This window comes from Balaenoptera borealis (genome assembly GCF_965194805.1).
Source record: "Balaenoptera borealis genome assembly, chromosome: 6".
Classification (NCBI taxonomy): Eukaryota; Metazoa; Chordata; class Mammalia; order Artiodactyla; family Balaenopteridae; genus Balaenoptera; species Balaenoptera borealis.
In genome coordinates this window covers 42,647,768-42,675,665 of record NC_138863.1, presented here as the reverse complement: position 1 = coordinate 42,675,665, position 27,898 = coordinate 42,647,768, and the positions used below count along the sequence as shown (strand labels likewise).

General features: G+C 34.8%; 1 protein-coding gene across 1 annotated transcript in view; it reads right to left on the bottom strand.

Moving 5' to 3' along the window:
• TMEFF2 (transmembrane protein with EGF like and two follistatin like domains 2) overlaps positions 1-27,898 on the bottom strand; it is a 246,624-nt gene that overhangs the window by 110,588 nt on the left and 108,138 nt on the right. Inside the window, exon 5 of the mRNA XM_082397419.1 lies at positions 3,893-3,989. Within this exon, the coding sequence (XP_082253545.1) occupies positions 3,893-3,989 (97 nt within the window). The remainder of the gene's footprint in view (positions 1-3,892; positions 3,990-27,898) is intronic.

The following is a 27,898-nucleotide window of genomic DNA, read 5'->3' as shown; positions in this document are numbered from 1 at the left end:
TGGACTTTTAACTCTCTTTTGAAAGCATGATCCTTTCCTACACATAGGTAAATATCTATAACCGAAGAATCTTTTGTAGCAATGATCTTTCTTTCCTATTGAGGAAATCTGACCATTTTCTTATTTCTACAGCCTTGATGTTCTCCATAAGAAGAAGAAAAAGGCAAGAGAAAAACCTTGAAATCATAGAACATAAGGGAGGAGCTTGTATAAGCTTATAAACCATCTGTTTTTCTCAAAATAAAGGCATTAAAATTTTACGTTATTAGTATCATCGTTTATGAATGCCATCCTCTATTATTTTTTCTCCTTTTCCTCTACTCTCCTTACCCTTCCCCCATTTATTTTTTTTTCTTCCCCGTGTCCAATGTACCTTGCTTCTTGACTCAAAAACTCATCTAACTATGAAAACAAGATCAGCTGATTGTGTACTGGCTTTTTAATTCTAACAAAGCTTTACCTTCATCTAGAAAATACCTGAATATCTTTGAATAGCTAGATTAACCCCTTGTGGTAAAATGTAAAATACGAATTTCTTAGGCTAGGGTTAAAGAAAAATCAGGAATTAATCTTTTACATTTGTTTCAATATTGCAGTTACAATAATAACATTGTTTCTCAGTAGTATTTATTCACATCTTGTTATTATTTCATAATGTACGGTTGAGGAACTTGTATGCATAAAATTGTAGTTTAGTTAATGTCAAGGGAAAAAATAAAACTAAACACTGACTTATACTCTTTGTTTCCACATAGCATATGCAGTATTTTATGTTTGTGACAGGACCTGGCCATGGTTTCATCCAGAATCAATAGCACATCAAGCTCCCCTGATTCAGTTGACTAGTACTAGAGTCAGATCCCTCCCCTATTGCTTCTTATCTTACTTTATAGCCTCTTTCATCCCACGCCTATTTAATTTCATTTATTGCTTTATTCTTGTGTCCTTCGGCTGTTTCCAGTCTGCCCTTCATGGCCATAACTAAATACAATATGTTAACATGCAAAGGTACTTATGTAAATGAAAATCAATATGCTTATCATTTCAGCACCATTCCTTCTTGCTTACATTGGACATTTTAAGTACATTTTATTTGAACGCTAACAACTTTTCATTCTTGCCTGGGAAGTATAATGATCTTCTTGGCTCCCTGCCCCCTGCATCCCTCTAATCTTCACAGCTATGGCCACTTAGCCCCATCTGGAGGTTCAGCCTTATTCTGCATTTTGGAACTAATCTTGTCTCTAGGCTGGGGGCATACAAGATGTTCTAGCCAAAAGCTAACTGATTCAGCAACCAGTCATCCTTGCTGCTGGCTTCATTCTGACCTTGTAATTTATTTCTGAGATCTAGGGGCTTGTCCCAGCCTTTTGTAGCCAAGGCTTGGCTTTATATACCAGTTCCGGTAGGTGGGTATCTATCCAGTATCTGCCCCTGATTAGCTTTCCAATTCCTTGATGACTGAAGTTCTGCCTTATCCTTCTCCTTGCTCCCTTTGTAACCGAATTTCTTTTCCTAACTCCAGTACCCATGGCTGCTTAATCTTTCTGATGCCACTTACCTTGCCCAAATCTCCTTGTCCTGTATACCAGAGATCTAAACTTTTGCTAGAATACCAGGAGTGACACTGCTTGCCTGGACATTTTCCCATTGCCTGCTGCAGGCTTCTCTCTTGTCACCAGCTCTAACCCTGCAGGACTTCAGTCACTGGATCTAAGCTGCCTGCAATCTGGCCATCTCATTATTCCAGACATGACAGGAAAGAAATACTTTAATTGCATCTTTGGTTGAATTGTTATGCTAACATCCTCTAGTTACTTTCACCTCATATCTTCATCTTGGCTCTGCCACTTAAACATTTTAAAACTCAGTTTCCTCTTTGTAAAGTGATCATAATGGAATCTACTCTAGTGTATTTTGAAGATAACTGAGAAAAAAAAAGAATGCATACAAATAGACTAAGCTCATAGTAAGAAATCAGTAATTTTTATCTGCTATTATTGTCTCATTTCTTAAATCTTTGCAGTTGTAAAGTGAAACCATGTCACTTAAAGGTGATCATAAAAGAGATAAGAATGGGGAATGGAAAATTCTTAAGAAAAAATTAGGGACCCATGTGAATTTTTAAAAAGTAAAATAGCTGACAGCAAGATAATTTACAGCATTAAAAATAAAGTTGAGCTACAGATGTAGTCATCAGCAAACATTAAAACAAGATATTTTAAGGATACATTTCTTATCAATGTGTCTTAATATATAATGACTATGGCTACACAGAGCCTTAAAGCATTTAGGGAGGAGAAAGATTCTCTGAGTCAGTCATTTATCTTAGAGCAGTATTTATACAACCATCTGGGGGAGTTTTAGACAAGTAAAGTTTTAAGCCCCACTTCTCTGAAATCCTGATTCATTAATTTTGACATGGAACTAAAGAATCGATGTGTTTTAAAAATTCCCAGCCAGGTTTGGGAACCATAAAATTCATCAGCCATTAAGATGTCCAGGAGGTTCTTAAGAAAACATATGTCTGTTTACCTCAAGATGGTCAAACCAGTGCATACACCCCCTGACTTGACTCCTAGCTGACCATTGGCTAGAAATGTTTAACAGGTATGGAAATCCTACTGATATCTGCTTTTATTAATGGGTGGCTATTTCATGTGGCTAGTCAATAGCAGTGTTTACTTGTAAGTACCTAGTTAATTTACCCGAAGAAGCTCAGTTTGCTCAGTTGGAATCCTCAATTTAAACTACATCCAAAAATATTCTAAAATGTTTTAAGTGCAGACTGTTTCATTCTTGCCAAAATTATCTTGCCTTAATTTTTTCTTTCTGTTTCTTAGATGAATTGCCCCCCTCTACCCACAAAAGTCTGATGAAAATGATTGTCTTTTTCCCTCAACTTTACTGAGATATAATTGGCATATAACATTGTATAAGTTTAAGGTGTACAACGTGTTTGATACACTTGTATATTGCAGTGTGATCACCACCATAGTGTTAGCTAACACCTCCATCACCTCACATAATTACCAATATTTTGTGTGTGTGGTGAGAACATTTAAGATTTACTCCCTTACCTACTTCGATCAAAATGATTGTTAACTGCTATAGGCAAACACAGTCTGCATATTGAAAAAAAAAATGAAAGGACACCTGGTTGTTTTTCTGAAAGGTATGTGTGTAAAAGAGAGAAAGAGAGACAGAAAGAAAGAGAGTCTGCCTCTTTCCACTGTCATGCCATACAAAGACCTTTGGGTTTCTCACTTTAGGTATGAGATCAGGGTAGGACCAATACACGTGGCTGCCCTAGAAGGCTAACATTTTGGGACCCATTCAAAATAATGAATATTATTCATAATCTGTTCAGCATATCTTTACAGGAGAAGCTGAGTATTGCTTGGGTGAAGGGAGAAGTTGATCCTACAGGGTGGCTCAAAGATTATTCCTTGCCCTACCATCTCCCTAATTCAGCTATGGGAGTGCATATGCATACCCTTTAAGTAAAATCTGTGCAGTTACCCAGATCCACCATTTTAGGAGCAGATTAGCAACTATCCATTGTTCCTTGACCATGCTTTTTGACAGATGTTCTGGTAAGTATAATTTTTCTCTCCATCTCTTAACATTGACAGTATTTGGGGGTCTCAGTGATATCTTATTGTACCTTATCAAGTAATGCCCTGGGCAGCTGCTTGGCTGACCCAACTTTTAGTTCAGCTTCAGAAAGTCCTTGCTGTTATTGTAGCCCTCATTTTTTACCCCCATGAGAACTGGATTAAAAAAAAAAAAAAAACTGCTGAAAATGTCTTCTTTTAGGAAATAATTGATAAAGTAAAAAGAAATTAATTATTGTCATTATTTTCTTTAAAAGAATAAAATAGCACATTACCAGACATCCTCGGCGTCTTCATCACATTCTGCACCAAACTGGCAAATATCACAGGTGGATGTCTCCTTTTGACTGGTTTCTCCTGAGCCTTCATGGACTATAGGACAGAAGAAAGTGAACAAAAAGAATTCAGATAAGTGTGCACAATACCAACAACTTCAAGACTATTCTATATGAAACCTGCTACTTTTCCAATGGACTTCTTTGCTATTGCAGCTCCATTAAGATTGTCATATTCGGCTCCCTTCTTCCCTAAATTTGAAGAAAACTAACAATAATATGCTAGCCATTGGTATGTGGTGAATAATTCTTTTAACAAGAAAAATAAAACAAACGAGAGTGTACTGGATTTATCAAAATTGTTTGGCTAATAGACCATATGAAAGAGTTACTTAATTAAAAGGGATTTAGATTGTTACTTGCCTAGAGGAAAAACCTAGTGTCTATAAAAAAAATACTTGACATTTTCTCATTCTTAAATTATAAATTTTTTTTCATTCAAAGGCTTTAATACATAATTTAAAAAATTTAGATGGGCAGCCTTGACTTTTTAGATACGTCTTTTCCCCCCCTCAAGATGCTAAGTACTTATAAGGAAAAATATATTAATTATGTTTTTAGAAAACATCTTTTAATTGGTTTTTATAGTAATTTCTTGAATCTTACATAAATGTTGTGCAGAGCTCATCATAGTGATTTCTTCTATGAGGGCTATGAACATATATTTCATTTAAAAAATATATACTGTCGCTGATGATTATTGATATTGGTCCTTTTTATACACATAAATTACAAGTGTAAAAATATACTATATACAACCTAATTATAAAATTAAGCTTTCAAGTCAGGAAAGAATTGTGTAAATCGAGGAAAAAATTTTAGTATTTGAGTTCAAGAAATAAAAATCTGAGCAACACTTTTGAGATGATGGATTACTGTTTACCCAATTAAAAAAATATGTAGTTGGAGGCAAAAATATTTTCGCTTATAGATGAAAAATTGCAACAACCTAAGTACTGCATAGATAATCTTATTCCATGGACATCTCATATACTAAAAGCATGTGTTTAAATCAAGAGATCCTTAAAAAGTGCACTTCTGCAAAAGGTTATGCATTTTCAGTAGAAAAAGAACAGAGGCAATTAAGTATGGCATTGGCTCCTAGCATTATGAAGCCTAATAAGATAACGTTTTTAACAAAACATCATTGATTAACATGCACCCTAAACCTAAGAAATTTAACCTTACTTGTTTTATTTTAATATGATATTTTTCATAATTTGTTCTTTGTCTATTAACATGAGAGTTATTAATATTTACAAAAGCAAAGGTCTTTATTCCTTGATTTTCCAATTCACTGCTGTGCAAATGAGTGATTTGATTTACCAGAAAATAAAAAAAAGAACAAGAAGACATCTCTAAGAGAGTTCTCTATTTTATAGTTTTTCCAGGAAAGACAGATTTATTTTTTCCAAAGCAACATTTTTTCCCCTGTACTTGATTTGCACTGCACTTTTAAAAAGTTATGAATTAAACAGATCAACTTCAATTGCAAAAGTATTGATGGTATAGTTTTAAAATTGGAAGTCTAAAAAAATGGTGTTCCTCCCCAGAAAGAAGAAGGAATTTTAGACTCGGCTAAAATAGACAGCACTTATTATCCACTCTATTATTTTAATACAGGCGAGACCATTAGAGTGGACTATGGGATAAGAAGGAAGCTGGGGACCTCACCTCAGGGGGTACTGAGCAGCTGAGGTCCATCTCTTTATCACTTTCTTACTATTAATGCAACACAGAAGCTGTTAATGGGAGAGAGAGCCTTTTAGTGTTAGCAAGATTAGCAGCTTCTAGACTAAAACTTCCCATCACTCAGGAAACATACTAACACAACGGGAAGGTCCTTAATGAACAGTTACAGCCACTTATGGGCAGCCCTATCTTCTTTCGCAGCAGGGATCCTTGGTTAGGGATCTACTGGAAGTAATCCAGGGGATGAATCGTGCTACCTCAGCAGAACTAATAATAATAATTCTACTGGAAGTCACATTACATTTCTATAAAAGGGCAGTTATTGGTAGACTCGAGATGTTTGGAAATTCTTCCACACGGAGAAGTAAACCCAGAAGTAGCAGTAGCAAAACCTCTATCAATAAACATTCTGGGAATAAAATGTGAAGCAATCACAGTGAAAAATAAAGTAAAATCTTTCCATATTTCCTGAAGCACAGATTTGCACCTTTGTAATAAACAAACAAATCAGTTACACTGCTTCATTTAACACTATAGACCAAGATTCTTAAATAGGGGTGGGCTCAGAAGCTCTGGTAGATTTGGTTTGTTCATTTATGTATTGTTTTTTAGATAAATGCCCTTAGATATCCCAAGAGGTACTGAATTTGTAGGCTCGAGGCTTGGATATGTATACTTTAAAAAACACATCCCTAAGAATCTCTGCCCTAAACAATACTGAAAAGACTTCCTCTGGCCCAAACATCTTCCTCATGCAGTGAATGTCTAGCACAGGACTTCTGTCACAGTGCACAGGAAGCACCTGGAGGTTTTGTTAAAATGAAGATTCTGATTCAGTAAGTGTGAGGTGTAACTGATGATGCTGGTACACAGACCACATTTTGAGTAGCAAGGTTAGCACTGCATTTTTCCAATCACAATTCACAATTTATTAGTGGGTAATGAAATGGAGTCAGTGGGTCACTATCAGCATTTTTGTAAACATTTTTGTGTACATGAAGCAGAATATACTGGAATAGAAAACACAGAGTGCATCTTACTTAGCAAGTATAGGTTTTATTTTATAACATTGTTTTAGTTATACATATGTACATCCATCCAGCGTTGCAATGTAAATTTCATTTCTTACTAAAGGTCACAGTCACAAAAGCTTGAACACTATTGATTTAGCACATGCTAGATGCTCAGAAAGTATGTGTTGAACCAGGAGTGTTCCTTTTTCCTGTTCTTTTTACAGTATCAGAAACAGGAAGGATCGGTGCTTAATTATTTGCATTCATCCGCTGATTATGCAGGAATGAAATTCATTTATCCTAAAGTATTATTTTAACCATGCACTTGCATTTTAAGCCTTTTATTTTGAGTTGTAAAGTAAAAAAAGAATTATTTCCCTTTATTCTATAAAAACAGGTTTCAGCGTGTGACTGAGGGAAATTTGAGGAGCAAGGGAGGCGGAGCTCCTGAAAGCATATTATACCTAATATGCTACCCTACAGTTAAAACTGATTTAATTAATTCCTTTAAGAAGATTCTGGATTGGAGCATTATAAGAGATGATCAAATTACCTCTCTCTCAAACTCTCCCTGCCCTCGTGGTTTCATCCGGAAAATTGTTACCAAAATTCCCTTATCATGACCTTGTTCTGGCCCAAATCAGTGGGTGTGCCCCCCCTCTGGGCCCAGTTCTCTTCCTAACTCACTATAATGCCTCCTGGGCCTCTTATAATATTCCTAACCTATGTTATACTATTTCTGAAAACATGATGAAATATAATATTCAAACACACAGTTATTCAATGTCATTTATTTGGTTCAAAGTTTCACTAAAATTTACATTCAGTGAAATGCTCATATCTTTCAGTCAATTTTGAGGAATGCATGCCAAGACAAAGAACAACTCCATGATTCCAGAAAGTTTGCTTCTGCCCTTCTCAGCCGTTTCCCTACCACTACTATGTCTCTACATATAGGCTGGTCAGTAATCCGATCTGTCACCACAGATGGACTATTTTAGAATATTATATCAATGGAATCATACAATATGTAATTATTGTATTCAACTTCTTCCACTTGGCATCATAGTTTTTAAGATGAATTCAGGTAGTTGCCTGTATCAGTAGTTTATTTCTTTTTATTGCTTGGTAATCTATTGAGTGAATATACCACAGCTTATTTTTCCATTTTCTTGTTGAAGTACATCTTGTTGTTTCCAGTTACTGGCTGGAAGCAATAACTGAATATTTATGAATAAAGCTGTTGTAAATATTCTTGTAAAAGACTTTTTGTGCACACAAGTTATTTCTCTTCAACAAATACCTCACAGTGGGATTATGATATTCAGATAGCCACACCAGCTTTCTTTTGCTTATTGTTTCTGTCTTTTTTTCTTTCAACCTGTTTCTTAACTTGTGTCTAAAGTATGTTTCTTGTAAACAATATATAGTGTAATGTCACTTTTTTATCTAGTCTGAATCTGTCTGCATTTAATCAGGGTATTTAGTCCATTTACTTTAATGTAATTATTGGTATGTTTGGTTTTAAGTCTCCCAACTTGGTGTTTGATTCATTTTTTTAAAGAATTCTTGAGTTACAGAAATTTTTAATATATTTTGGGTACAACTTTTTGTCAGATACATGTATTGGGATATATTTTCTCAGTCTATTTTCTTGAACGTGTTTTGTTTTTTTTGTGGATGTGCAGAAATTTTTATTTTGATGAAATCAATTTTTTTCTTTTATGATTTGTCCTTTCTGTGTCATTTCTAAGAGGTCCTCTACTCGAAGCTCATGCAGATATTCTTCTATGCTTTATTCTATTCCCCATTTTTATTAATTTTAAAATTTTACTTTATATTTTTTATGGTGTATCTAAAATTGGATTTTGTGCATAACGTGAAGTAGAGGTTGGGGTTCTTTGTTTTTACCACGTGGACATGATTTCTCTCTCTTGACCTGTCAGTGTGGTGAAATATGTTGATTGATTTCCATATGTTAAGCCAACCTCACATTTTGGGGATAAGTCAAACTTGATCATGGTATATAACCCTTTTTATTTATAGCTGGATTTCTTTTGCTAGTATTTTGGTAAGTATTTTCGTGTCTATGGTTCACAAGATATGCTGGCTGTAATTTTCTTTTCTTGTATTGTTCTTATTTTGTTTTATTATTATGGTTAAAATGGCCTCATGATATGAGTTGGGAAGTGTTCCTACTTTCTCTATTTTATGAAAGAGTTTGTGGAGGATTGGTATTATTATTTCATTTCTTTATACAAGGCTACTTAAATTTTCTATTTTACTGCTTCCTACTCTTATTATTTCCTTTATGCTATATACTTAGAGTTTATTTTCTAATTTCTTAAAATGGAAGAAGTGCTTGATTTTATACCTTTCTTATTTTCTAATATAGGTATTTAAATCTGTACATTTTCTCCTAAAGACTGCTTTAGCTGCATCCCACAAATATTAATATGTTGTGTTTTCATGTATTTTTGTGAAAATATATATTGTAATATCCTTCAAGATTTCTTCTTTGACCCAAGGATTATTTAGTAGTGTATTTTTTTAACCTCCAAATATTTGAGGGTTTTTAAAGGTACATTATTTTTATTTATCTTTAATTTAAATATCCAAAATTCATTGGGAATCATTTTAAATATACAAAAGAGTTGTGTGGTCTTAAGGACACAGAGAAATGCAGGCTTCCAAGAGCCACTCTTGTTAAGCCAAGGTCTTAACATTAAAAGGAAAGTAATAAACATATTGCATAAGGTTCCATTAAATTCAAAGGACTTATAGAGTTAGGTAGGAAGACTTTTATATCTTTTTACTCCACCACCCCCCCCAATGCAAAATTCAATCAAATGATCAACCTGGATGAGAGTTGAAATAAAAAGTAGATTGTGTGAGCTGCAAGAGTAAATTGTTTTGAAGTCCTGAAAAGTCTTAAGTATTGAAAAGAGCTCAGCCTGATTGTCCAGGCTTTGAAACAAATCTCTCTGGAGTTTGACAGCTCTATGTCTCGTGTTCAAGATGTTATAAAAAAATCCATCCATGGTGATCTATCCATCATGGTTAAAGAAAATATTCTGTCTAATTTAAGTCCTTTGAAATTTATTAAAACTTGTGTTTTATGGGCCAGAATATGATCTATCTTCTTGACTATTCCATGTGCATCTTAGAAGTTGTAACCTCTTGTGGGGAGTGATTTTCTGTAAATATTAATAGCTTAAGTTGATGGTCCAAATCACCCATAATAACTGTATTGATTTTTTGTTTAATTGTTCTATTACTGAGAAAGGTGTGCTAAAATCTCTACTGGTGGCAGTAAAACTGTTTCTAGTTCTCTTTTGTTTTGTTCTTTTGTTTCATCTTGTATTTGGGAGCTCTGATATTGGGTTTATAAACATTTAGTAGTCTTATGTCTTCTTTAATAAGTAACCCTTTAGCATTATGAAATGCACCCCTTTACTCTCTGGTCACACGATTCATCTTGAAGTCTACTTTGTTCTGATATTCAGATAACCACACCACCTTTCTTTTGCTTATTGATTCTATCTTTTTACTTTCAACCTGTTCATTAAGTTATGTTTAAAGAGTGTTCCTTGTAAACAATGTATAGTTGGATTTTGCTTTTTTATCTAGTCTGAATATGTCTACATTTAATCAGGGTATTTAGTCCATTTACTTTAATGTAATTATTGATATGTTTGTTTTTAAGTCTACCAACTTGGTGTTTGATTCATATTTAGCTAATCTTTTTGTTTTCCTCTGTTTCCTTTTCTGCCATTTTTTTTTTTTTTTTAGGAAAATGAAATATTCTATGGTATTTATTTTGTCTTATCTCTTCTAATAATTATATTGTTATATTTTTCAGTTATTATTTTGATGGCTGCTTTAAGGATTACAATATACAACTTCAAATTATCCTAATCTATTACTTCATGAACAATTTAAAAACTTTATTAAAATACTATATTTTTAATTACCATAGTCCACCCTTTGCATTCTTATTGTCATATATCATACTTCTACCTGTTCTATAAAACTCATGTTCCTTTTGAAAATTAGTTTTACTTTAAACATCCATCCTACTCTAATTTCAAAGGAAAAAAGCCAGAGATGTCAGTGCTAATGGAGACTCCTTCCTGTCATCATTAAATGATTATTTGGCTGCTGTCCTGTATTTGCGCTAACTTTTCAAGACTTATGTATAGTCTCACATTCTTCATGGAAGACACTATTGGCATATGACACTTACATTAGATTGAATTATTTTCCCAATAAAGGGATTATACATTCCTCTCCATAGCCATGTGACTTGAAGTTCCATGATATCACTGATAGGCTTATGACTTGTTTTTGCCATTGAAATGTCAGTGGAAGTGAGAAGATATATAAAAGCCAACATGTGGATTTCTACTTTCTTGCTTGTTCCCTTTGCATAAAAAAAGACACATCCAAAATAGGAGCTGTTTCTTCAACCAATCCCAGAATGAGAAGATATATAGAGCAGGGCCATAGTTGACCACAGCCATGGGAGCAAGAATTATGTCACTTACTGATGCTGTAAGCCTTCTAGGTTTTGAGGTCATTTGTAACTATAACTTTACCTAGTGAAAGATGGCTAATAAGACATGAATTAATGATATTAATAAATTCTAAGGAAATACGTTCACATCATTTTCCACACCTCAGATTTTGGTAGCATTACTGTACAACCCTAGATATGCTTTTAATTGTCTCCAGATCTCCCTTTGAACTTCTTACTATTTCTTTTCTATATTAGCATATATTCTGCAATAGTTAAGCCATGTTTATTCTATTATATTTTCATTTTTTCCCAACATAGCACTACCTTTCCCAGTATATTCACAGTTCCCATTTTATTCTCCATGTAGCTCTAGCACATCACTTTGACAGATATATAAGTTGTCCCATTTAAATTAGGCATAGTATACACATTAAGCATAGTATATGCAGCAAAGGAAGCCATAAACAAAACAAAAAAGCAACCTACAGAATGAGAGAAAATATTTGGAAACAATGCAACTGACAAGGGGTTAATTTCCAAAATATACAACAACTTACACAGTTCAATATCAAAAACACACACAACCCAATCAAAAAATGGGCAGAAGACCTACATAGACATTTCTCCAAAGAAGACATACTGATGGCCAACAGGCACATGTAAAGATACTCAACATCGCTGATTATTAGAGAAATGCCAATAAAAACTACAATGAGGTTTCACCGCACACAGGTCAGAATGGTCATCATCAAAAAGTCTACAAATAACAAATGCTGGAGAGGGTGTGGAAAAAATAGAAATAGATTCACAGACATAGAAAACAAACTAATGGTTATTAAAGGGGGAAGTGGGGAGGGATAAACTAGAAATTTGGAACGAAGAGATACACATTACTATATAAAAAATAGATAAACAACAAGGACCTATTATATAGCACAGGAAACTATATTCAATGTCTTGTAATAACCTATACTCGAAAAGAATCTGAAAAACAATATATATATAACGAAATCACTTTGCTGTACACCTGAAACATTGCAAATCATCTATACTTCAATTAAAAAAAAACAAAAACCCCCCACAAAAAACAAGGTATAAATATGCATAAATATAAGCCCAGGACCAGATGGCTTCATAGGCAAATTCTATCAAACATTTAGAGAAGAGCTAACACCTATCCTTCTCAAACTCTTCCAAAATATAGCAGAGGGAGGAACACTCCCAAACTCATTCTACAAGGCCACCATCACCATGATACCAAAACCAGACAAAGATGTCACAAAAAAAGAAAACTACAGGCCAATATCACTGATGAACATAGATGCAAAAATCCTCAACAAAATACTAGCAAATAGAATCCAACAGCACATTGAAAGGATCATACACCATGAACAACTGGAGTTTATCCCAGGAATGCAAGGATTCTTCAATACATGCAAATCAATCAATGTGATACACCATCTTAACAAATTGAAGGAGAAGAACCATATGATCATCTCAACAGATGCAGAAAAAGCTTTTGACAAAATCCAACACCCATTTATGATAAAAACTCTCCAGAAAGTAGGCATAGAGGGAACTTACCTCAACATAATAAAGGCCATATATGACAAACCCACAGCCAACATCATTCTCAATGGTGAAAAACTGAAACCATTTCCACTAAGATCAGGAACAAGATAAGGTTGCCCACTCTCACCACTATTATTCAACAGTTTTGGAAGTTTTAGCCACAGCAATCAGAGAAGAAAAAGAAATAAAAGGAATCCAAATCAGAAAAGAAGAAGTAAAACTGTCACTGTTTGCAGATGACATGATACTATACATAGAGAATCGTAAAGATGCTACCAGAAAACTACTAGAGCTAATCAATGAATTTGGTAAAGTAGCAGGATACAAAATTAATGCACAGAAATCTCTTGCATTCCTATACACTAATGATGAAAAATCTGAAAGAGAAATTAAGGAAACACTCCCATTTACCATTGCAACAAAAAGAATAAAATACCTAGGAATAAACCTACCTAAGGAGACAAACGACCTGTATGCAGAAAACTGTAAGAAACTGATGAAAGAAATTAAAGATGATACAAGCAGATGGAGAGATATACCATGTACTTGCATTGGAAGAATCAACATTGTGAAAATGACTCTACTACCCAAAGCAATCTACAGATTCAGTGCAATCACTATCAAACTACCAATGGCATTTTTCACAGAACTAGAACAAAAAATTTCACAATTTGTATGGAAACACAAAAGACCCTGAATAGCCAAAGCAATCTTGAGAAAGAAAAATGGAGCTGGAGGAATCAGGCCCCCTGACTTCAGACTATACTACAAAGCTACAGTAATCAAGACAGTAGGGTACTGGCACAACAACAGACATATAGATCAATGGAACAGGAAAGAAAGCCCAGAGATAAACCCATGCACATATGGTCACCTTATCTTTGATAAAGGAGGCAAGAATATACAATGGAGAAAAGACAGCCTCTTCAATAAGTGGTGCTGGGAAAACTGGACAGCTACATGTAAAAGAATGAAATTAGAACACTCCCTAACACCATCCACAAAAATAAACTCAAAATGGTTTAAAAACCTAAATGTAAGGCCAGACACTATCAAACTCTTAGAGGAAAACATAGGCAGAACACTCTATGACATAAATCACAGCAAGATCCTTTTTGACCCACCTCCTAGAGAAATGTAAATAAAAACAAAAATTTAAAAATGGGGCCTAATGAAACTTAAAAGCTTTTGCACAGCAAAGGAAACCATAAACAAGACGAAACAAGATGAAAAGACAACCCTGAGAATGGGAGAAAATATTTGCAAACAAAGCAACTGACAAAGGATTAATCTCCAAAATATACAAGCAGGTTATGCAGCTCAATATCAAAAAAAACAAACAACCCTATCTAAAAATGGGCAGAAGACCTAAATAGACATTTCTCCAAAGAAGATATACAGATTGCCAACAAACACATGCAAGGATGCTCAATATCACTAATCATTAGAGATATGCAAATCAAAACTACAATGAGGTATCACCTCACACCGGCCAGAATGGCCATCATCAAAAAATCTACAAACAATAAATGCTGGAGAGGGTGTGGAGAAAAGGGAACCCTCTTGGGTTTAGTTTTTTAAAGAACCTCCATACTGTTCTCCATAGTGGCTGTATCAATTTACATTCCCATTAAATATGATTCATAGAGACTGGTTCTACACTCATTTAAATTATTGCAAAGTTGAAAAATAAATTTACACAAATTTTATATAGACCTTAATCTGAAGTTTTCAAAATTTAGAATGCATTTTTTCTTTTTTGTATTTTAGGGTCAATATCAATCCAGTAGTCAGTGTTTTTTGTTTTTGTTTTTTAAATAGGTAAGATGACAAAGTAATCATGCCTTGCTAGGCATGTAATTTTTTCCACTTTATTTATATAGATAAAGGATTTGTCAGTGATACCGTTCAATATATCTGTTGTAACTAAAATTACTTTGATTATAAAATTATAAACAGCAATTTTTCTTTCTGAATAACTTACATACATTACTGTCTCATTATCACCAAAAAGCTGAACTTTTCAGTTTATCCTCTGATGAAGGAAAAATTCCACTTAAAGAACAGAAAGAAAATTTTAAATCAAAACCCTCCATTCCATTTTTTAATTTGTACAACTTATCTGTTTTGCCTTTTGTATTCCAGTTTTACCTCTCACATGCCTCTCCCACATGTAAGTTGAATTTAAATGATGGAAGCTGCTGACAGTTCCTAGAGGCTCAGACAATTCTAAGCTGTTGTTTTTGAGCTACAGTCATGTTCTCTTTTACATTTTCCAACATTTCCCTAGAAACCTCAATGACTTTAAAGAAAAATAAGAATAAGTACTTTCTTTTTATTCATATTAAAATGTGATGATATTTGTCATGTGAATAACAAATACACTCTTACATCATATTATTGAAATGCTAAAACAAAAAGAAGTAGCATTTTGATCTGCTATTTACAAAACTAACACAGATTAATTTTATATGTGTATCAGTGCCATATGCAGTAAGATGTGCTCAGATTTTGGGAAAGAAATTCATTATCTTTGCTTCTTTTTAATTAAAAGAAGTACAAACCCACTGATAATTTTTAAGTGGTTTAAATGCCAAAAAACTAAAGGAAGGCTGAAATTACACTTACACAAATTACACAAAATGGTTTAAAACAACCAAGCTCATGACTGAGCAAATGTAATTCTATGTTAAACACTCAAAAGAAGAGATCATTACAGAAAATTTAATTTTTCATAATTAAGCTAGTTTGCTAGAGTTTGACACAGATTCTTTAGAAATCACATATAATTTATCTTCTGCACAGCTTAAAAAAATTTAAGAGATTAATACAATGTTACTATGTTGAGGCAAAATTCTATTATCATTTAAGTCTGACTGATTTCACTCAGTCCTATCTGAGTTAGAACTGAAGGTACTCAGTTGATTAGAAAAAAGAAGAAAGACAATGAAGTAAAGAAAGAAGAAATGAGAGAAGGATGGAAGGAAGGAAAGAAGAAAAGACAAAAAATCTTATTCAGCTTGATATCAGGCATGGCAGAATTCATCTGAGAAAGTTACCATGCCAAGACTTCATGAAACTCTTATTGTATCAATCATATGATAATTATATGCAAAAATACTTTTATTATTCTCAGTGTAATTAATTTATATCATTTTATGTAAATTCATAAAAATAATTAAATTTTTTCCATATTAAATGCCTAAAAGGTGAGAAATGTATTTTTTATTGGTAAGTGATGAACACTGACTTGGGCTGAATGAGCTACTGTAAAGCATAGAGGGTACCAAATTCCAATTAGAGGATATTGAGAAAAGACTAAGAGTTAGTAAGTGGAAACAGTAAATGTACTTGATAGTTTTGCACCGATTTGTGATGAGGAAAACAAAGAATGAGGCATTAGTTGGAAAATGATGTATGGTCAAGAAAGAGGTTTTTTATGGAAGGATGGAGTCGAAGCATCATTGTCATGCTGAGAGAAATGATGGTGCATAAAAGAACAAATTTATGCAGAAGAGAAAGGGGATAATCACAGAAGCAATGTCCTTAAGAAGGGATGGGTTTACAAACAGGTGCAGTGGTTGGTCTTAGAGGTACAAACATGTCTTCTGCTCGAGGAGGGATGGCAGAGTATGTGGGTACAGATGTAGGAAGGAGGTGACACTGGAAAGGGGAGGATGAAATATATCTCTTTTGGTTGCATTTATTGCCTGTATTGTATTTGTACGCAAAAGAATGGTTATCAGTTGAGAGGATGTGATTGGAAGAGAATGTGAAATATAAGGGACTGAATGTGAATGAAGAAAGACCAAAGTCTTTCTAAGTCTTTTCAACATTAATTTGTTGCTTTCCAACTTTGTGTTTAATTCTTCTAATTAGTAAATCTCTGATAACAAAGATATAGCTTTATTAACTTGCACTTCTGTATGTCATTAGTACATGAATTTTTGTATTGATAACTTCAAGGCATTTTGTGATATAGAAAGTTTTATTTGAATCATCAAATAAAGACTAAATTGCCAATACAGTCAACTCTAACCTACTTAATGTTTGTTTTGGTAGAGGGGCTTTGCAATCTGGTAACAACTTACATGTCATGTTTCTTTCCTATTTTCCCATTCCATCACCACACTACTAGTTCAGATCTTCATCATACTTGCCTAAACTTCTAACTACCTGATCTCTGCACTTGCAAACTTGCCTCTCTTAAATATATCTCCCATGTATCTTATTAAAATGCAAATCTGATCATATCATTTAAAATTGAAAATGACATGAAGTAATCTAAAGGCAGTTACATGATAGGCAAAGTTCAGGGGTAATGCTAGGAGAGCTGGATTTGGGTTGCCCAGTCTTTTCTTGATCCCCAGATTTCTTATTTGTAAAATGAGATGCCTGCCCTGCTTGCTCACAGGCTGTGGTGAAGATTAAACAGGAGGACATGTGAAAGTGCTTTGCACCCTCTAAATTGCTTTGCCACCCTAAGGTGTTAACACTAAGGAAGTGTTAAGGTTGAAGTAAACTCATTATCTTATTCCAAGTAAGAAAGTTCTTTGAAGGAAGTCCAAGCCTGGGCATCACAAACGTGAATTTTTGGCCCTTGTGAGTGGCCTTATAGTGATACTGAAGTAGGAGTCTTGGAGGGAGCAGGGAAATAAGAATCACAAAACAACATAATGAAATAGAGAAATAAAAATATTGAGAAACTTGTAGAAGAGGTCTTGCACCAAAACATCCTCATTTGGTTTCTTATATGAAGGTCTAAAAGGATTGAGGGAAGAGCAGGTAAGAAGCGGATGAGAAGTCTCAGAGAGGTCACCTCAGAAATTTCCCAAAGAGCTCTAGGCTCTTTGTTCTAGTACACTGGATCTTGGAACAAAAAAAGCACTAAAGTGATCATTTTGTTCTTATTGATAAAGATAAGAATAAAATAAGAGCTTTACATTTTCCTTTTCTACTTGCCTGTTATGGGCATTGGATTTCACTGTAAAGCCTGAAAAACATACTTACCTAAGTCTAATTTCCAAGTCTAAATGAGACTTAAAAATAAAACTTATAAAGATCAAGGCTGGTTTAAATATATAACTTATTGATATAAGTTGGCCAACATAATAAAAGAGCAGCAGTAATAATGAAGTCAATTTTAAGAGGTCAAGGCATTTCATAGAATTGGTAGTTGTAGCAATAATTTTTCTGAATTGTCTATAATATTTCCAGCCTATTTTTGCTATTAAAGATCCAGTCCCTAATTTTTGGAATCACAGTAGCCAAAATAATGGGAAGAATGTCAGGGCTGGACTTCAGTGTTTGTGATTAGTTTCAGTCTTGGGTTAGATATAGCCACACTCTTTTCTCCACCCCTACTTGTTCTATATTGAGAGACCTTGTTTTATTTCTACAAGTTCCCTCTGCCTATTGGCTCTGGTTGGTGGAATTTGGCTACTCTTGTTATTCCTTTTTCCAGTCTACAGCTGTCTCTCAAACTCTGGTTTAAAATCTGTAACTTATGACCTATTCCCTAGCACTCTTGAAAACCTTTCTTGTGATGCCCCATCTTGGAATCGGCCCCCACTAGCAGCCACGCAAGGCTGGCTCCACTATGCTCAGTTTCACTCCCCGCTCCCGGAAAAGTGCTTTCACCTATATTATTTCGAAGCAACATAAACAATAGAAAGCAATGAAAACATATACAGTCAAAAGTAAGGATAAAAAGGTCTGAATTATCCAATCTGAAATGTGAAAGAAGACATGAACATCTTCCACAAAATGGGAAAAAAGAAAACACAAAACCAAACCAAACCCACAAAATGGTCTAAGGAAGCTGGAGTGCTGGAATAGGTTAGAAATTGACTTCAAGCTAATCAATATGACTTCTTTACAGAACCATTACCTCAGTCTAAAACTGTAAAGTGGAGGGAATGAATAATTGTGGAAAAGACATCTAGATTTTTAAAAATTGCATGGGATTTTAGAGAAAATTTTATCACCATTAGATTGCCAAGGATTTCCAGAAATAAATGGAAAGAGATAAATTTTTAAAAATTAACAATGCTCTATTTAGAATTTCATAATGAGACTGATTTTCTAAACTTTAAGTTTTTAAACTCAAACCACTTTCATTTATAGTATCATCAAGATTCATGGACCTTTCTTTTTTACATGCCTTACACCTGAATTGTATGATAGTTGGAACTAAAATAATTTCCTTGTTTTTGCAGATTTGGAAAAAAAAATTCTTCAAGTTTTGGGGAAATTTGCTGGTGAGCCTACACCATAAAGATTTAGGTTTAACAGGGACTGTAGCTTATTACTACTGTTTAATGTTTGTTTTAAAAATTATAATATTGAAGGACATACATATATGCTAAAATTCTCAGGCATAAAAATATGATTTAATTTGGTGAATAAGTAAAAACATATGGATGAATGTAATAAATCCAAGAAAGAAACATTTTAAAAGATCAAAACATTTGTATTATTATAACATCGTGGGTTTCATTTATGGAATTAATAACAAAATAAAAAAACATATTTTTGTAAAGCTTTGCTATTGTTCATTTAATTTGGTCAGTGAAGTATTTCTAATGACTATGAAATATTGGTCAATAAGCAAACTTCAACGATACTTTAAAAACACAAATCTTGATAATGATACAACCCTGTTTAGTTCAAAGTTTCCCTATACCTTCAGGATAAAAATCCACAGCCTTTATCATTGTATTCAAAGTCTTTCATGATTTGCCCCCAACCTATCACTCTACCTTCATCTCTAGCACCCCTGCCATGCTCTTTATGCTGATAGCTACTTGTCACTTTGCTGGGCATCTACACATGCTGTTTCCACTGTCTATAGTGGCACGTCTGTGGCTAATTCTGATTCTAACTTGAAGATTCAGCAGTAGTATCACACCATTCAGGAAAGATGTCCTCATCTTTCACCCTCTTCCTTCATCCCTGGTCTGTGTTGGGCTCTTGGTTTGTACACCCACCCATTCTCAGAACATCTCACATTGTAGAGGTTTCCTGACTCTTCCATTGTCCTGAGAATTTTTCAAGGTCAACTCATATGTCTCATTTGCTTTTATAACCATTCTTAGCACAGGGCTTGGGAAATGACAGAAAGTAGTGGTCAGAGAGGGGAATTTCAGAACTCCAGATCTTTGTATTGTACTTCTAGGTAATACACAAGGTGTGACCACATTTCTAGACAGCTAAACTGAAGTTGAGGAGACTGAGGAACCATGGGGCCAATGTTGAGAAGAAATATCAGATATACCCTTGATAGTTATTAATGTTGTGCATTAAAATGTCCAGGCACAGGGCAAGACTGCATATCTTGGATGCCCTGTGGTTGAACAGTCCATGTAACTAGTTCTGGCTAATGAGTTGCTGAGTGGAAGTGACACGAGTCAATTCAGGCTAGAGGATTTAATTGCTGGTTGGAGACCTTCCCTACTACTGAAGCGTGCCTAAGATGGGCAAGAAAGGGAGCCAGAAAAGGAGGCTATCACAGGGGGATAGTAAATAGCAGTCAGATGTGGCACATAATTTGGAGAGAGAACTGACAATATTTACTGATGGATTGGGTGCAGGTAGAAAGTCAATGCTCAAGATAGCTGTCCATTCTGTCCGGGTCCCTGAGCGACTGCAATGGGCAGAGCCAGCTGCCCCCAAATAGTATCTCACCCAGCCAACCTGCGGTGAACATGGAGTGAGAATAAGAAATGAACCTTGATTCTTTGAAGCCACTAAGTTTAGGGGGATGTTTGTTACTACCACATAACCTTGCATAATCTAGCACAACCAGAGTATGTCAGGGAATGAGGTTAAGAGGCATGGATGCCATCTGTTCCATTGTGTTGATGGAACTCACCAGCAACTCCCAAGTACCCAACTACCCTGGAATAGAATATATGAAAGTAAACCAAGTGCCGAATCATTGAGAAAAATGGCAGTAATGGGAAGTTCAGCAGGTTATACCAAAAGTGTGGGGAAAAGGTGGTATCAGCAAATAGCATGAGTTTTGAATAAGAAGTGGTTTATTGAGTGACAGTGCCAGATTGCATTGATGGTAGTCTGAAAATGACAGTAGGAAGCCAGTAATGTATGGCCTGAGGTGGAAAAGTAGAGCAGCAATAGATAAGGTTTGGAGGGGTGTTGTGCTGCCACTGGGCAGAAGACAAGAGAAAATTGTTGAAACATTTAAGACAATTTAATCTCACTCTTTCACTAGGGCTAATATTGATAATAACCATCAAAAAGTGCAGGAATATACTAAATTCTTGTATCCTTAAATAGGCCTAATTTTACTTTCTCAGAGCATACAGGAACTATTTCCTGATAATTATTGGTATTTTAAAAGCTATGTTCACATGCGTGCTTTTAATGCCTTAAAGTCCTTTGACATGAAGGTTGGACTGTGGCTGATTCGGGGTATCCCCAAATGGAAAAACATTTTTTTCCTATATCAAAACACATTTTGCTTCCTGCCCAAATTCATACCCACGCAACATTCTGTACTGTTGCTTTCATTTTCCCCAATGCCGCTTAGATTTCTTCATGCATATTTGTATTTTTAGATCAGATAAAATGAATAGAAGGTTCTTCCCTTGAAAAATGAGTAGTGTGATTCAAAGAAAATGTTAATGAAAAGAAATACTTAAAGTCTTGTGAAACATCGATATATAGCAACTAATTGGAAAAGCAACTCAATTGCTTTTTCTTTGTGTTGTGTCTGAAGCACCGTTCTTATGGAATTATGCAGCTGTACAAGCACTGATATTGACAGATTTTTTAAATGGAAGAGATAGAGGGTGGTGAAACAATGTACTAAACATCATTTCTTTCAAAATACTCCTAAATATGGAGGTAGTATGTAGGGACTAATACTATCTTTACTGCATCATGTTCATTTTTAAGAAAACCACCTCCATATAGAACTACTTTCCACCAACACAAATACAGGTATCAGAATGAAGAGGACTTTTCCTGGGTTGTTAAATTCCTTCAGAAACATGGGCTGTCTTTCATGACAACAGTTTCCTTCCTCCTCTGCTCCCACACAGCTTGACAAGCAGGTCACAGAGAAAGGTTGTTAACTACATTCCTTTGCCTAAAAAGGGATTTCAAGAAAACATGTACCTTAGCTTCACTCTTAAGAGAGGGTCAGACAGCTGAGGTGGTGATTTGTTTGTGCACATATGGGCTAGTGCAAAGGAATGGAAAAAATATTCAGGTGAAGAATTTCTAAATGGGAAGATGTGTTTTAAAGACAGCTAGCTTCTATTATATATCAGCTACACCTGGCAGAGTCACAGGGCAAGGTGAATAAACTATAAACAATGAAGTCTCCTTAGTGAAAGCCTCTGCATAGTGAGAGAGATCTGTGGGTGGGATAGAACAGCCAAGAGTGTCACTCGCATAGTATATGTTTTTTAAAGCGGGTTTCACATCACTTTTATTGTAACTGGGAAGGATTTCAATTTTTTTTTTAAGATAAGTTACTCGGATTTAGCTTCTACTAAAAAAACCCAAGACGATATATGATCGGTAGACACATTAGATTAAAAATAAAATTCAGTTCAAGAACTTCAATAAAATTAAGAAGCCAGTTGCATTCTTGGTGTGTAGAAATGTACACTAAAAAACGTACTAGTTTAGTGCATCTGTTAAATGATACAATATCCATATCTATAATTACTCCAGAGATCAAATTAAGTACATTCCTCATTTGTTCGTTTGTCTCTAAGGAAAATACAGGAAAACAAATGCTAATCAAAAGATTAATGGACTTCTCAATGTATAACACATTAGCCGCTCCTTCAATCTTTGGGAAACAAAATATAAAAAACAAATAAAAATAAGGCGTTGTCTCACATATCCTTGGTAAATTTCATGAAGTTTTAAGGTCCTCGTCAGTATGAATTTGATTTAAAGCTGTAAATCTTTTCTGAATATTCCTATGGCTATCCAGATAGAAACATCATACATAAAAATGTTCTTTATTCCAGAAAAGATAAAACTCCCAGTGGTAAAAGAAGATTTAGGTATCTCTGAAGCTTTCTTATCACCTGGCAACATAACTCTCTGATGGTTCAGTGCCTGAGAGGGTTGTCTGAGATCACTCATCAAATAAATCAAATAGTTGGCTGGTGAAAAGAGGGGGAGACTATAGTAATCTCATGTCTTTGCTCCAGACATCAAATCTTTCTTCTAATAAGCCAGTAGAGAAGTTAATGTCACTTGACGTGGCATATGCAAACCTGAGTCTCAACCTGTCTTAAGTTTCTGCTACTAGTTCTGAGAATGTTTGACTTGCCCAAGCAATGATTATATTTAGTTTTAACATTTTAAACCACAAATTCCAAAATCCTGATGTGCTGAGGAAGATGTGGTGGCAAGAAGGCTGGAAATGTACTGAGTTTTGTCTCTAAACTTCTTGGAGGAATTTTATGGCAACATAGAAAATCCACTTTGGTGGGGTGATCTTTAAATATCCTATAAATATTTGTCGATATGACGATGAAGCTAGATTTATTTTATATATTTTTGGTTAATATTTTACTGAAAGCTCTATTTTACATTTCGACTGTAAAAAACAAGTCTTTTAAAAATTAGAAATCAAATGCTCTAGAACTGTGTGGTCCAATATAGTAGCCAGTAGCTACTTGTAGCTATTTAAATTTACATTAATTAACACTAAATAAAATTTTAAAATCCAGTTCCTCAGTCGCACTAGTTCCATTTCAAGAAATTCATAGCAACACGTGGCTAGTGATCACTGTATCGGACAGGGTGGATATGGAACATTTTCCTCAGCATGGAACGCTTAGAGCACTTCTCTAGAAAGATGCATAATTCAAGTACGGCATATAATAGTATTCACGAATCGATCTTCCCAATCCAGTGTTTTCGTTTTAGAGTCTTTCAACGTATATAGAATAAGAGATGGCATGACTCTCATTCTCATCTTCCAATGAAATGGAGAGAATATCTTACCATGATACCTGCCTGTGTGGTTTGACTATGTGTGTCACTTTTGTATATAATGTCCCTTGATTAGAAATAAGCATAATAGAAATTCTTAATTAATAAAACCTCTCAAGTGCCCCAAACATAGCTGTCTTCTAATTTAGTCTCTGAACATCCTGATAATGAGAACTAGTATTACTGTGGCTTGAAGCTCACAGATTAGATGAACAGAAGGAGGCATAATAGAGTAAATGTGCTTTTAATGAACATTTTTGGTTCCTCTGTCCAAAGCTCTGGCTACCAATTATATTTATAGTTTGGGTTAGCATTCCTACCTCATACAATGAGATTAGTTATTGTGCCTAGAAAACAGCACTAATATATACATACTACTTAGCATATATCCTTGCAAAAATGTTTCCTTTTCATGGGGACCTAATTGTTCCATACATGAACTTAGCCATGTGAATGTAAACCAAGACAACATAGGAGCCTTGAGCAGTATATTATTGATTTGATTTTTGGTGGCTAAAAATTTCCTACTGAAGAATTATCTTCCCAACTGACAGCAGCAGGCCTCTCATGAGTACTAACAGGTTGAGGAGGGAGATTAAAGCAAACTGAAGGCATAGAGAGATTTAATTCCGTGTTCACACCTAGAAATGGTGATAAGCTGGGGATCTGCCATTACCTTGATATTTTGGAGATAAATGGGTATCTGAATAAATAGAAACCTTCAGTCTCTGCAGCCGTCACTAACATATTTCACCCTAATTGCAAAATATTTACTTTAAACACTAAAATACACATTGAGGAAGCTAACCTCCGCTGGTGAAAAGGAGATTTCAACTGGTAACTTTTCCAGATTAATTCAAATAGCGAAGAGGGAGATATTGAGGATGTCATTTTATCCTTTTAGTTTGACTTTGTATTCTGTACATGAGGAAGGAAGGAAAGAAGGAAAGATGGAAGGAACTACCTCTATGGTTTCTCTCTGGCTGAGAACTTTTTGGCTCACTGGATGTTTTTTTATTTTGCTCTGTGCCCTAGTACCCACATATTAATTGGCAAATGGTATGGCACTTAGGAAATATTTGTTGAATAAAAAACACTAAATAGATCTTGCAGAGACAAGAAAAATGGTAATTTTTAAAGTTAATGTTTATGGGTATTTTATAACATTTCTTTATTAAAATATACATATTGCTTTGTTATATTTGAGAAACTAATATGTAGTGTTTACTGAACACACTGTATCTAGTAGTAATAGGGATGAAGTAGTGAGCTAAATCAAGTCCCTGTCATCATGGAGATCAGAGTACAGGCATATCTTGTTTTACTGTGCTTCTCTTTATTGCACTTCACAGATATTGCATATTTTTTTTTAACAAATTGAAGGTTTGTAGCAACTTTGCATTGTCAGATGACAGTTAGCATTTTTTAGCAATAAAGTATTTTTTAGTTAAGGTATGTACATTGTTTTTTACACTTAATGCTATTGCACACTTAATAGACTGCATAACTTTTTATGCACTGGAAAACCAAATAATTTGTGTGACTTGCTTTATTGCAGTGATCTGGAACTGAACCCGCAATATTTCTGAAGTATTCCTGTATTGTGAGAAAATATCTTTAAACATTTTTGGATACTTTAAGACCACATGTTGTCTCATTTGAAAATCAGCGGTTCATTTACTCATTTAGTCCAATTTATTCTCTCTACCCGACCACCACCACCTTATTAGGAAGTGACGGGGAGAATGAAACTGAAGGAACAACTTTTGTGTAACTGGATGTTGATATTGAGGAATCTGGGTTCTGGGGAGTCCCACCACAGATGGTGATGTAGCATATGGGTGAGCAGGGAGCAGCCAGTGAGCCAAAAAGTCTGCATAGGAAGTACCTAGGTGTGTAATTAGGGTGCGAGTGAAGGTCAAGCTCAAGGCTGAGACTTCTGACCACAGGCCACCTCTCCCAATTCTCCACATGGGCCAATCTGAGCTTCAGTTTGACCCTTTGCCCACTCTTTGCATTTTGTATTCTTTTTCAGAGAAATCTGGCTTCAGAAAATGATATCTAAATGATAATGTGTCATTATGCTGATAAGTAGGGTTACAATGCTTGAGACAGATAGATAAAAGCAAGAAAAGCAGCTAGATGGCAGATCAAAGGCATTTCCTGAACAGAAGGTGGAAATTAGCAGTTGGGAATTTTAGCAAATGCACTTAAGAATGTACAGGAGCTTCTCAGGCATTTATTAGAAGCTAATTCAAACCCTTCAAGTTATGGAAGATTCTGTGAAAAGCACCTCTTAACTGACCAACTGTCAATTAGCAAAGGAGAAAATGACTCAAGTACTCCATTATGATGATGATCAAATAAACGAGCTTTGATTACTATAATAATGGTAGTATACGTAATAAAAAATCTCTGGTTTTAGATATGAAAAGAATTCATAACTGGTGATCATCTGTAAAATCTACTGTAGAAAACTACAAGTATAATTGCTCAATGATGCCAATTTATTTTTTCTTCCTCAAACTTTTCAGGTGATCTAATATAATGAGAAATAATAATCATTAAGGTTTGATCATGCCAATCTAATTTTCTGGATGGCTTATTAACCTTGCAAAGACGTCTTTCCTCTACTTCTTGATCATTAGATCAGGCAATAATTAGAGCAAGAATGAGGAATGTCAATTATATAATGATGTGTGAGAGGATACAGAACGGTATCATGGATATTTAGGCTTATGTTTCCAAGTTTGGCTACATTCATGTACACCCACGTAAGCACACTTTTCAATTTCTTATAAGAAAGAGATTTAACAAAACATTGTATTTCAAAATATGATTTAAGTGTTTTTTCCTAAACTGAATCTGGTTCCACTGTGTGAGCTCCAGAAAATAAACAGCAAAAAGTTCAGAGTCTGCATTAAACAGCTTTACACAAAGTTCTCTCACCACACTGTCTGAAAACTATATTCCATGTACTGCCAGATTATAAACAAAAAATAAATCACACATTTGACAATAAAGTAGACCCTATTATCAACTACATGAATTTCGGTCTGAAAAAAGGAAAAAAAACATAAATGTTGCTCAAACTCAGAGGAGGTATGACACTACCCCTTCCTTTTTTGTTTTTTTTAACACCTTTATTGGAGTATAATGGCTTTACATTGTTGTGTTAGTTTCTGCTGTATAACAAAGTGAATCAGCTATACATATACATATATCCCCATAACCCCTCCCTCTAGCGTCTCCCTCCCGCCCCTCTAGGTGGTCAAAAGCTGATCTCCCTGTGCTATGCTGATGCTTCCCACTAGCCATCTATTTTACATTTGGTAGTGTATATATGTCAATGCCACTCTCTCACTTCGATCCAGCTTACCCTTCCTCCTCCCTGTGTTCTCAAGTCCATTCTCTACGTCTGCATCTTTATTCCTGTCCTGCCCCTAGGTTCATCAGAACCTTTTTTTTTTTTAGATTCCGTATATATGTGTTGGCATACGGTATTTGTTTTTCTCTTTCTGACTTACTTCACGCTGTATGACAGACTCTAGGTCCATCCACCTCACTACAAATAACTCAGTTTCATTTCTATTTATGGCTGAGTAATATTCCATTGTATATATGTGCCACATCTTCCTTATCCATTCATCTGTCGATGGACACTTAGGTTGCTTCCATGTCCTGGCTACCATAAATAGTGCTGCAATGAACATTGTGGTACATGACTCTTTTTGAATTAGGGTTTTCTCAGGGTATATGCCCAGTAGTGGGATTGCTGGGTCGTATGGTAGTTCTATGTTTAGTTTTTGAAGGAACCTCCATGCTGTTCTCCATAGTGGCTGTATCAATTTACATTCCCACCAACAGTGCAAGAGGGTTCCCTTTTCTCCACACTCTCTCCAGCATTTATTGTTTGTAGATTTTTGGATGATGGCCATTCTGACCTGTTTGAAGTGATACCTCATTGTAGTTTTGATTTGCATTTCTCTAATGATTAGTGATGCTCAGCATCCTTTCATGTGTTTGTTGGCCATCTGTATATCTTCTTTGGAGAAATGTCGATTTAGGTCTTCTGCCCATTTTTAGATAGGGTTGTTTGTTTTTTTGATATTGAGCTGCATAACTTGCTTGTATATTTTGGAGATTAATCCTTTGTCAGTTGCT